The sequence below is a fragment of the Dendrobates tinctorius genome, unplaced genomic scaffold, assembly GCF_039654945.1.
Source record: "Dendrobates tinctorius isolate UK_male_01 unplaced genomic scaffold, ASM3965494v1 ptg000008l, whole genome shotgun sequence".
Classification (NCBI taxonomy): Eukaryota; Metazoa; Chordata; class Amphibia; order Anura; family Dendrobatidae; genus Dendrobates; species Dendrobates tinctorius.
This window is the reverse complement of record NW_027361676.1, coordinates 30,278,112-30,291,311: the sequence shown is the minus strand read 5'-3', so window position 1 is coordinate 30,291,311 and position 13,200 is coordinate 30,278,112. Positions and strand designations below refer to the sequence as shown.

At 40.6% G+C, this 13,200-nt stretch overlaps 1 protein-coding gene across 1 annotated transcript in view; it reads left to right on the top strand.

The window, feature by feature from the left end:
* Positions 1–12,151, top strand: part of FSTL5 (follistatin like 5) — a 1,180,017-nt gene extending 1,167,866 nt beyond the window's left edge. The window contains exon 15 of the mRNA XM_073576841.1: positions 10,750–12,151. Within this exon, the coding sequence (XP_073432942.1) occupies positions 10,750–11,452 (703 nt within the window). The 3' untranslated portion in view covers positions 11,453–12,151. The remainder of the gene's footprint in view (positions 1–10,749) is intronic.
* The last annotated feature ends 1,049 nt before the right edge of the window (positions 12,152–13,200 follow it).

Here is a 13,200-nt window from a genome sequence, read left to right as displayed (position 1 = left end):
GTTATATCCGGTCTGCAGATAGCGGCCTCTGTACCTCTCAACAGGGAATACCCCTTGACCACAACTCTCCGTTTCTTCTTCACATTTTTCTTTCTCCATCCTGGAGATCTCTGATGGCGTACAAGGTTGTTTTTTGTGGGTAAAGTCTTATCTTGATGTATTTATTCATCATTCTCCTGCGTGAGAGCCTGGTACTGGTTCCTGAGCAGTATGGGTGCTAACTGCCTCCCGATGCTCCTGCTTCTCTGTGTCACATGCTTCCGTTCCTCTGTTTCTTCATTTGCACTTGGAATTTCTTCTCTTTCTGTAACATGAAGAGATAACTCTGCTCTGTCTAACAACTATTCACCATCCTTAATGATTTTCAATGTAGCTAACCTCTTTTCTAGATTTTGCAACTTTTCCTCCAACAGGCACACAAGCTTGCATTTCTGGCATGTTAAGATTAGCTTTTCCACTGGTAGTTTTGTGAACATGTAGCAAGAAATGCAGCTCACCAAATGGCTCATGGCCTCTTTTATTATTATTATTATTATTATTATTATTATTATACATTTATACAGCGCTATTTAGTCCATGATGCTTTACAAATGAAAAGGGGAAATATAGACAAGTGCAATAAACATGTGTAAGACAAGGGACACACAAGTACAGAATGAGAGAGGACCCTGCCCGCGAGGGCTCAGTCTACAGGGATGGGTGAGGATACACCAGGAGAGGGTAGAGCTGGTTATGCGGTTGTTCAGTAGACTGAGGATCATTGTAGGCTGTAGGCTTGTTGGAACAGGTGGGTCTTCAGGTTCTTCTTGAAGGTTTCCAATGTTGGTGAGAGTCTGATGTGTTCCAAAATATTGGATTTTTTTCACCACTTAAATAAAAAATAAACTACACATGTATGGTATCTGCATACTCATACTGACCTGTGGAAGAAAATTGTCAAGTCATTTTTGCCATATAGTGAACATGGTAAATAAAGAACCAAAAAAAATTGTAGAATTGTACTGTCATGCAGTGACTGTATGTGATTAGAGAAAGGGGCCAGAAACCATCCCTCGGACTGGGGCCCTAACTATTCCTGCTCCCAAAAATGTCTTTAAAGGTGACGATGTTTGTATCACCAGCCTTACAGCTCTCCTGTTTTTCCTTAAGCTGTCTTTTCCTCCTCCCCATGATGCCTGGGACAGAAATGCTAGTGTAATAACATGTAGGGCAAATAGGAATGACAAAAATCAAAAACATAAAACACTCACTAAAGGTAAAAGGTATTTAGAGAGGGATAGGAATGTACCAACCAAATGATAATAGGTCAATCAGGAAAGCATACACCAAAAACAGCATGCAACAATCAGCAGTAGAAACAATCTATAATTCAGCACAGTGTCTCCAAGGAGATAGGTAGCAAAGCTTTCACTGGCAAGAAAAAGAAGATTTTAAAGAGAAAGGAAATTACCAGGTTAGGAACAGCTGTGAGATGGAGCTTCAATGTTCTAACCAGCAAAGAAAGAGTCATTACCCTTTTCAGCACCAAAGAAAAATAAATCCATTTAATATGACACACAAACACATTGGCTAAATGGAAGATCTTTGATTGACAAAACATAGTGAGTTTATAATGCCAGATCTCCCAGGAGGACATGACCTGCTTATGACAATACCCCCTTCTATGAGAGGCCTCAGGTCCCTCGGTGCCAGGTTTATCCAGATGGACGAAATGAAAGACCATATCAACCAACCGACATCAACCTCAGATGACAGCACCCACAACCTCTCCTCCGGACTATACCCCTACTAATGGACCAGGTACTGTACAGAGCGGCGAACCATACGAAAATCAATGATTTTTTCTGCCTGAAATTCTAAATTGCCATCAATAATAACCAGTGGTGTTGATAAAGGTGATGATTCCACATGTGCAAGAACTTTTTGAGCAAAGACCTGTAGAACACATTATGGACCAGGTACTGTACAGAGCGGCGAACCATACGAAAATCAATGATTTTTTCTGCCTGAAATTCTAAATTGCCATCAATAATAACCAGTGGTGTTGATAAAGGTGATGATTCCACATGTGCAAGAACTTTTTGAGCAAAGACCTGTAGAACACATTATGAGTCTTTAGAGTCGGAGGAAGGTTGAGATGCAAAGCTACAGGGTTGGTTATGGCGACCACCTTATAAGAATCAATAAACCTAAGACCTAACTTCCAAGAAGGAGCTTTCAGTCTAAATTTTTTGGTTGACAGTTATACTAAATCAATCGCCCTCAGATCCGGACCAGACAATCGTTTCTTATCAACTTAATCAGAGCACCACATGAAGACCCTCTGTGATAGGGTGACTGGCAATGTATGTGAGGGGAGATATGTGTCATGGAGATTGCATTCCTCCGTGATCTAGAAACCTATAAGTTTCTTTTCAAAATTGATATAAGCTGAAGGAGTTAAGTGGCCATGTTATGGATAGGTTTTTAGGTGAGTAGGTAAGAGATAGCTTCACCTCAAGGGTATGGCTGGGGAAATAAATGTCCAGCCAGTTTTTTTTTTGTTTCTGTGTTGTATAGAGGCAAGGAAGCCTCCAGGTTGACGCTTCTGTGAGAGCTGTCATGTGTGTATGAACTGTTGATTTTCTTTTTAGCCAGAAAGGCTGATTTTTTTTCTGTTACCATTTTGAGTTTTTGGTTTATGATACAATAAACCACCCAAAGACTTTAACGCACATGTGCCTGTGTCTACCTCGAGGAGCAGCTAAGTGAGCCGACCTTCCACAAGTGGTGGAAAATGTTTCAGGAACATATATAGCAGCGGTGGACAAATCGTATGTCCTGTGTTAAGGCAGCTACAGAGATTAAACAGCGGACGAACAAAATGATCATGAGCCATCAGTACCAGCACCAGGTACAGCAGGAGACTAATAAACTCCTAATGCAACAGCTACAGCAACAGTAAAGGCAGATGGAACTCCTGTTGGGAGAGGAATGCAGCATAGAAACCACCCCTTCCCCACATCAAGGTGATGACTCACGTGTCCGGAAAGCGGTAAGATGTGACATGAAAAAGATGACCCCAGGAAATTATATTGCGGCATTTTTGACTGTTTTTGAATGAGTTGCAGAGCAAGAGAGGCTGCCTCTGGAGCAGTGGCAGAGATTCTGACCCCCTGTCTGACAGGTGAACCCCAGAAAGCTTATTTTGACTTGGCCTTGCAGGATGCAAAGGAATATGCCAAGTTGAAAACGGAGATATTAGCATGCTAAGGGGTAACTATGTCTATCAGAGCCCAAAGAGTTCATCACTGGGCGTATTGTTGTGTTAAAAAACCTCCCCGTTCACAAATTTGACTTGTTGCATTTGGTCCAGAAATGGACTTCACTTAACTTCACTCCAGCCCAGAGGGTCGAGCAGATTGTCATGAACAGATTTAGTCAAACTCTCCTCAGGCTGGTGCAAACCTGGGTTGGTCAAGGAGACCCCCGAAATGTGGATGACCTGGTGGGCCTCATAGAAAGGTACCAGGTGGTTGAGAGGTCACTGAGGAAAACATGGGTGGTTTATCTCCATACTGGGATACCCAGCAGGATCCCAAGTCCCAAAGGAGGGGTAACAGAGCCACCACTGGGGGGAATCAGAGGTCTCAAGAAGCTGCTGAGGGGCTACCAAAGGCTGCTGGTAAAGACCTGATCTGCTGGTGGTGTCACGGTCGTGGACACATAGGGGCCCATTGTCCTGTGTCTGCTGAGCAGATGGTTTGTAGCCTAGGCATGCGCTGCTCATATTATAGCAACCCAGCCTGCAATGTGGACTTTCAGCCTGGAGAGGGGCTGCAGTCATGCCCCGTGACCATAAACAGAGCACTGGTATAAGGACTCTTAGACTCTGAAAGTTTGGTGACCTTGATAAGAGCCACACTTTCCCACCAGTTGATCCCAGGGAAATATGTGGGCGTATGATGTATCCATGTGGATGCCAAAGACTACCCGATTGCCAGAGTGTTGATTAAAAAGAGCCACGGTACAGAGTTCCATGAGGTCGGAGTAGTCAGAGACTTACTATACCCTGTGATAATCAGGTGGGACTTCAGTATGTTCTGGGACTTTCGGGAAAAGGCATGGTTGCCCAGTGACTCAGGCAGGAGCCACTGCCACCAAGAGGAATCTCCATTGCAGTTGGAGGTGGAGGCGTTCCCCTTGTGTGTCCTAGCTGGTGATGAGGATGAAACAGTGACCAGTAAGGCTGAGGTTCCTGAGGTGTGGATTTCTGGGGAAAATTTGGGGACTGCTCAAATGCATGATCTTACCCCAAAATGGGGCCTTTGAAAGTGTGTCTGTGATTGATGAGGTTATTCAAGAACCAGGGGCTGAAACCTGATACCCACACTTTGCATTCAATAGCGACTATACTGAGGGGAGGTGAAATAGTGGAGCAGCTATTGGTTCCAGGGCCATATTGGCAGAGGGTTGGAGACATGGCCCATTTGCATGCTTTGGGGGGACATCTGGGGGTGTGGAAAATGCAAGAGAGAATACTGCAGAGATTCTATTGGCTGGGATGTTATAGGGACAACCTGAATTATTGCAGGTCCTGCCCCAGCTGCCAGATAACCGCTCCCTCTGCCCACTTCCGAAGTCCTCTAATCCGGTAATAAAAATCCTGTTTGAGCGAATTGCCATGGACCCTAGTAGGTTCTTTAGTCAAGTCTGTACAAGGGGGCCAATATATTCTAGTGGTCATGGACTATGTGACCCGGTACCCTGAAGCAGTACCCCTAAGGAACTGTTCGGGTAAGAGTATCGCCCGGTAACTTGTCCATATTTTTGCTAGGATGAGTCTGCCGAAGGAGATTCTGAAACCCCCTTCATGATCAAGGTTACAAAAGAACTCCATAGGGTCCTCCAGATTGTCCAGTTGGGAACCTCAGTGTACCATCCACAGACTGACGGCCTAGTAGAGCGCATCAGTAAAACCTTGAAAGCCATGCTCAAAAAGGTCATTGAGAAGGATGGTTGAGACTGCGACCACCTGCTTACGTTTCTGCTCTTCTCCATCAGGGAAGTTCCACAGGCCTCCACTGGCTTCTCGCCATTTGACCTCCTGTATGATCAACATCCACAAGGGCTCATGGACATTGCCAAGGAAATGTGATAAGTTGAGTTCACGCCACACCAGAGCATCATAGAGCATGTTGCCCAGCTGCAGGAGAGAATGGCAAAAGTGATGCCTATTGTGAAGCATCTTCTCCAGTAACAGGAAGCACTGGCAAGGGTGCATAACCGATCAGTGAGGCTGAAGCAGTTTCAGCCAGGGGACCGTGTGCTAGTGCCTATCCCCAAGGTAGAGAGAAAGTTCCTGGCTAAGTGGCAAGGTCCATATGAAGTGGTGGAAAAATTGGACAAAGTTAATTACAAGGTTCACGAGCCAGGGTAAAGGAGGCCACACCAGGTCTATCATGTGAATTTGCTAAAACCCTGGTGAGACCGAGAATCGCTGGACACCCCTTGCCTGGGAGCCAGAGTTGACGGGGCATACGCAGGTGGTCGAGCATGACGTGCTAACATAACCCCGCTTAAGAATGAACCTCAAGCCCTATAGAATTCTGGAAACAAGAAGAGCGGTGATATCCAATGAGGTGAAGAGACCTCGGAGTGATAGAGGAGTCGAAAACATGAATGGTCGAGTCCCATTGTCCTCGAACTGAAGCCTGAAGGAGAATGGTGGTTCTGCAATGACTACCACAAGCTGAATGAAGTCTCTAGTTTTGATGCTTACCTCATGCCTTATGTGGATGAACTCTTTGAGAGACTTGGACACACAAGGCATATTACAACTTTCGACCTGATAAAGGCATATTGGCAGATCGCCATGTCCCATGGTGCAAAGGAAAAACAGCCTTCTCAACGCTTGTTGGGTCTTTTCAATACACCTGGATGCCCTTCGGTCTGCAGGAGTCCCCGTCCACATTCCAGAGGGCAATGGATCAGATCCTGGCTCCACAGAAGAAATATGCAGCAGCATACCTCGATGACATAGTGGTCTTTAGCTCTGACTGGGCTAGTCACCTGCCAAAGGTCCAGGTGATTCTGGATGCTTTAAGAAATGCAAGGTTCATGATAAATCCAAAAAAATGTGCCATAGGGAAAGAAGAGGCCAAGTACCTAGGCTATGCCATCAGGAAAGGCGAAATTAAGCCGCAAAGCAACAAGATTGAGGTGAAGAAGAGTGGTCGCAACTACTTTCCAAGAAGCAAGTGAGGTTGTTACTTTTAATTTTGAGGTGCTATCAGTGATTCATTCCGAATTTCACTATGATCGCCTCGCCATTGACCGATCTTCTTAAAGGCACCAAATCGATGATAGTAAAATGGACTGTTGACACAGAGATGGCGTTCCAGGAACTGAAGAGATATCTGTGTAAACATCAGTCACACCACACTTCAGCAAAGAGTTTGTGGTCCAGATGGATGCTTCTGAAGTTAGCTTGGGGACCGTGCTGTCTCAAGTATTAAATGGAGAAGAACATCCCATCCTGTATTTGAGCAGGAAACACTTGTCATGCGAGAACTACGCCATCGTTGAGAAAGAGTGCCTAGCCATAAAATGGGCTGTGGATACATTGAGATATTATCTACTAGGCCGGAGGTTCAAACTTGTGTCCGATCATGCCCTCTGAGATGGTTAAGAAAGAAAAAGGGTAAGAATGCCCGGGTGAGTAGATGGTTCTTAGGCCTCTAGGATTTGAAAATCCACGTAGAACACAGGCCAAGGAAGTCACACAGGAACACAGATGCCCTCTCCCGAATTCCCTGTTTGGTGTCTGAAGGTGCCAAAGCCCCCAACTTTGGGCAGGGGTGAATGTGTGACAGGGTCACTGGCACTGTATGTGAGGGGAGATATGTGTCATGGAGATTGCTTTCCTCTGTGATCTAGAAACCATAAAATTCTTTTTAGCATCATATGTGCTGAAAGAGTTAAGCGGCCATGTTATGGGCGGGTTTTTAGGTGAGTAGGTAAGAGATGGGCGGGGTGTCTATTCACTATATCTATACCTCAAAGGTGTGGCTGGTAAAATAAATGTCCAGCCAATTTTTTTTTCATCTGTGCTGTGTAGAGGCAAGGAAGCCTCTAGACTGACGCTCCTGTAAGAGTTGCCATATATGTTTGAACTGTTGATTTTCTTTTGAGCCAGAAAGGCTTTTTCTGTTACCACTTTGGGTTTTTGCTGTATGATACAATAATCCACCCAGAGACTTTAACCCCACATTTGCCTGTGTTTATCTTGAGGAGCAGCTAAGTGAGATGGCCTACCACACCTGCTACAGGCACACACCGAAGCACGAGCATATCATTAACTCAAAACTTAAAATTTAGATTCAACAATAAACCACAAGCTGGATTTAATCAGCCAATATTAATCAGTATCAAGGTGCCGACCTGACACTGTCTATAGGTTACTCAGCACAATCCTGCTGGCAAGTTTCCTTTAATACGTTCCTAATTTTGGCAAGTTCGGATTAGATCGCTCAGTCATTGGGCAGAATACTTTAAAATATTAATGAATCCTGTAACTTTCCTTTCCTACTACTTTATCTTTTTGTAGAACATATCATATTACTACATTCATACAAGTGGGCAAGGCCATTAGTTCATGCAATTCTATTTACTGATCTGTATTTTTTTAGTTTTCATGGCATAACTAACTCTTTTTTCTTCGTCCTCTTGGTTTAATGTAGCTTCAGGGTATGTCCAAATGAGCATATTATCAGGTGGCTTGCTGTCAATGTACTTAACAGATCATACATGGACAGCAACTTTAGCCTTTTTACTATGATCATCTGAACTTTTCCATAAGCAGCATTCACACAGCTGTGATGCAATTCTCTAGAAGATTCATATATACAGTATATTATTTAGCCCAAAGAACACAATCACATCCATCAAGAACAAGAGGATCTGTTCCATGTTTCTCTGCTCTTGAATCTTATCCCTAACACACAGTTGTGTGAAAAACTGTTTGCCCATCCTGATTTCCTATTCTTATGCATGTTTGTCACACTTAAATGTTTCAGATCACCAAGCAAATTTAAATATCAGACAAAGATAACACACGTAAACACAAAATGCAGTTTTTAAACAAAGGTCTTTATTATTAAGGGAAAAAGAAATCCTACCCTACAGGGCCCTGTGTGAAAAAGTGATTGCTCATTAAACTTATTAACTGGTTGGGCCACTCTTAGCAGCAAAAACTGCAATCAAGCATTTCCAATAACTGGCAATGAGTCTTTTACAGCACTCTGGAAGGATTTTGGCCCACAAAATTTATGTAATTCAGCTACATTGGAGGGTTTCAGGGCATGAATCAGCTTTTCAAGGTCATGCTACAGCATCTCAATCGGGTTAAAGTCAGGACTTTGACTAGGGCACCCCAAAGTTTTAATTTTGTTTTTCTTAAGCCATTCAGTGGTGGACTTGCTGGTATGTTTTGGATCATTGTCCTACTGCATATCCCAAGTGCACTTCAAGTTGAGGTCATGAATGGAAAAAACTCCTTCAGGATTTTTTGGTACACAGCAGAACTAATGGTTCCATGTACCACAGCAAGACTTCAAAGCAACAAAACAGTCCCAGCTCATCACACTACTGCCATCATAATTTACTGTTGGTATGATGATCATTTTCTGAAATACTATGTTACTTCTACACCAGATGTAATGGGATGCACACCTTCCAAAAAGTTCAACTTTTGTCTTGTTATTCTGCAGAGTATTCTCCCAAAAGTCTTGGGGATCATCAAGATTTTTTCTGGCAAAACTGATATGAGCCTTTATGTTCTTATTGCTCAGCAGTGGCTTTCATCTTTGAACTCTGCCATGCGGGCCATTTTTGCTTTTAGTGGAGTCATGAATACTAGCCTTAACTAAGGCAAGTGAGGCCTGCAATTCTTTGGATGTTGTTATGGCATCTTTTGTGACCTCTTGGATGAGTCACTGCTGCTCTCTTGGGGTAATTTTGGGCAGCCGGCTACTTCTGGGAAGATTCGCCACTGTTCCATTCTTTTGTCATTTTTGAATAATGCCTCTTACTGTAGTGGAGTCCAAAAGCTGGAGTCCCAAAACTTTAAAAATGGCTTTGTAACCTTTTTCAGACTGATAGATTTCAATTACATTGTTTCTCATTTGTTCCAGAATTTCTTTGGATCACAGCATGATGTCTAGCTTTTGAGGATCTTTTGTTCTATTTCACTTTGTCAGGAAGGCCCTATTTAAGTGATTTCTTGATTGAGAACAGGTGTGGCAGTAATCAGACCTGCCTGTGGATTGGGCATTTGAACTTGGCTTCCCAAAGATGTGATAAAATACAGTTAATTTATGTTTTAATGGGGTGGGCAATCACTTTTTTTTACACAGGGCCCTGTAGGTTTGAATTTATTTTTTCCCTTAATAATAAAGACCTTTAAAACTGTATTTTGTGTTTACTTGTGTTATCTTGTCTATTATTTATCTTTTGTTTGGTGATCTAAAACATTTAAGTTTGACAAACATGCAAAAGGCATCCCAAAGAGATGTGATAATCCACAGTTAGTTTATGTTTTAATGGAGTGGGGGCAATCACTTTTTTACACAGGGCCCTGTAGATTTGAATTTATTTTTTCTCTTAATAATGAAGACCATTTAAAACTGTATTTTGTGTTTACTTGTGTTATCTTGGTCTATTATTTATCTTTGTTTAGTGATATAAAACATTTAAGTGTGACAAACATGCAAAAGAATAGGAAATCAGGATGGGGCACTTTTTCACACAACAATACTATACAATATACACCTCCAGAATAATGTCAGAATACTGTCAAAACCATGTTCAAATGATCATATTGTATTCTTTCTTAACATCTTATGTTCTTGATATGCCATCCAGGTCCCTAATAGGTCTACTGATATCTTCCTTTAGCACAAACATCTATATGGTTTTTATGTTTGGTTTAGTGAAACCATGATGTGTTGGGTATTAATATGTGTATCTAAAACTATTGATTCATAAAGCACAAATCTGAATGTATAGTCTTATTTTGTAAAGTATACAAAGAATACAATTTTCAATTTAATATAAATATTAAGAAATATTTTCTCCTAGTGTTCACACATTTTCACAACATATAGCTCAACCATCATATGCTAAAGCTCCTGACAGCATGCACAAAAAACCTTTGCAGAATGTTTCACAAAGAGAAAATCCATTACTTGTAACCTGTCATTATGTTGTAGTGATGGAAAACATTAAGACTTCAGGCATTAATAGTTGAGGTAACAGCACACTTTCCTGTGAAAACCTTACACCATACTTTACTTTGTGGACAAGAAGACATATCTTTAAGAAAGACTATGTACCGTGTGGTGAAAATAATGACGTACATAACAATATTTGTCATAAATAGTTTAATTGGTCACTTAATAAAAGACTGTGGATTGGAAGATTGTGCATTAATATTAGTAAAATGTATTGCTTCAGGATACTTATGCTTTTTTTTACAATTTATACCACACAATCCCCATCCTGGGTCTGCCCCCATCCACCTTTCCTACAGCCCCTACCCAACATCCATACAATCCCTATCCCTAGTCCCTTTTGTGCAATTGCTTTGGCAAAACTAATGTGTATTTAGTCCTGCAAATAAAGCTTCTTTGAATTGGAATTTGTAATTAAGCTTATAATGAAAGGTTGAACGTTTAGATAATCCTTAAAACTGTCTATTTTTGCCTTCAGGTTTGGGTTCATCCTTCATAAAGATGAGCAAGCTATTCTAAAAATTGATTTGGAGACCATGTCTTATATCAAGACGGTAAGCTTAAAAGACTATAATTGCATCCCCCAGTCTTTGGCCTATACTCACCTTGGAGGATATTACTTTATCCATTGTAAGCCGGATACAACTGGAGCAACTCTTCCTCAAGTAATAGTTGATGGTGTAACTGATGCTGTTATTGGATATAACAAAGATGTGACTGGTACTCCTTATGTGTCTCCTGATGGCCACTACCTTGTGAGCATTGATGATATTAAAGGAATCATGAGAGCACAGCTAATAACAATTCAAGGAGAAATCCAGGACTTATTTGATATTCATACTAACTTGCATATATCAGATGTGGCCTTTCAATCATCTTTCATAGATGCTCATCAGTACAATGTTTATGCAAGCTCCAGTACACAAACTGATGTTCTTTTTGTCGAGCTCTCATCTGGAAAAGTGAAAATGATAAAGAGCCTTAAGGAACCAATGAAACTAGAGGAATGGCCATGGAGCCCAAAAAATCGTATCATCATCGAGAGCGGTCTCTTTGGACAGTACTTAATGACACCCTCTAAGGAATCATTGTTTATTCTAGATGGACGACTCAACAAATTAAACTGTGAGATTACTGAAGTTGTAAGAGGAAACACAATTGTTTGGTTTGGGGATGCATAAAATTTCAGTTTAGGCACCTTTAGTTTGGGTTTTTTTGCTAAATTTAAGATATTTCTTTCCACCTGCTAAGCTTTTGCAAATTTAAGTATTTTGAAATAATTTTGCAGAGCCCAGGATTTTATTTTATTTTTTTCATATTTTCATGGGTTGAATTAAATTGTTTACTAATAAAATTGTACAATTATATAACTTTTTATAGTTTTCATAAAATGATGTTTGAAATATTAAAAAACAAAGAAAACATTGTTGGTAAAGTGGGGAAAATAACAATATGTTTTTTAGTTATTGTTTATGGCTCCTTCGTATGTAAAAAAATTGAGAAACCACAATCCCCCCCTTTTTTTCTTATAAGAGCTAAGTTCTGTCCCCTGTTTGTTCGTGCCTTGGGTGGAATATTTTATAAAAAAAACACATAATAAGGAAATAATTATAATCATGTAAGGACATATTTTGAAAATAGAAGATATATCCATACTACATGTTGTGAATTGTCAATTAGATTAACAGTTAATGTTTCATACCTGTCATATTGTATGATCACATCAAATTTCTTGATTACAGTTTTAAGCACAAAGACAATCTTTAAAGGACTTTTCTGGGACTTTAATATTGGTAATCTATTCATAGGCTGTAGTGGCATGTAAAAGTTTTGGCACCCCTTTTCAAAATTACTGTGAACAGTTAAGCAAGTTGAAGATGAAATGATCTCCAAAGGCCTAAAGTTAAAGATGTCACATTTCCTTTGTATTTTAGGCAAAAAAATAAAATAAAATAATCTTTTACATTTTAAAAATTACAAAAAGGAAAATGAGCTGATGCAAAAATGTGAGCACCCTGCATGGTTAACATCTAGTAGCACCCCCTTTTTTCAAGTACCACAGCTTCCAAACACTTTTCAATTCTTGTTTAAGGCATCAAGGGACTGTAGGAGAAATCAGCACAAATAGGGTCTTATCCGATGCAAAAAATGCTTATTACTTAGATTAAACTAACCTAATATATCTGTGGAAAGCATGGAATGTGAGTATCAGCTGCAGCGGATCCATGGGTCAGTCAGTGACCATTAGACATCAAATGAAAAGATATTTTTGGATGGTTTCTTCCCTGCTAGATTAACTGAGATGCCTCAGTTCATCTAGCAAGGCAGAAATCATCCACAAATATCCTTTCATTTGAATTCTTTTCTAAGGGATTTTCATCCATTCTTTTTTGGAAAATTCTTCCAGTTCTGTGAGATTCCTGGGTCGTCTTGCATGCCCTTCTATTTTGAGACCTAGCCACAGATTTTCGCTGATGTTCAGATCAGGTGTCTGGGAGACCAATTGTAAAACCTTCAGCTGGCGTCTTTTGAGATAGTCTATTGTGGATTTTGATATGTGTTTAGGATCATTAATTATCCATTTGTCAAAGCCATCCTATTTTCAACTTCAGCCTTTTACAGATGGTGTTATGTTTGCATCAAGAATTTGTTGAAATTTTATTAAATCTATTCTTTCGTCTAAGCTGTGAAATGTTCCCTTTGCCATTGGTTGCAACATAACAACAAAGCATGATTGATTCACCCCCATGCTTAACCATTGGCGAGATGTTCTTTTCCACCAATTATGTGCCCTTTTTTCTCCACATATAATTTTTATCATTATGGCCAAAGTGTTCTATTTTAGCCCCATCAATTCACAGGACTTGATTTCAAAATGCACCAGGCTCGTTTAGATGTTCTTTTGCATACTTCTTATATGAATTATATG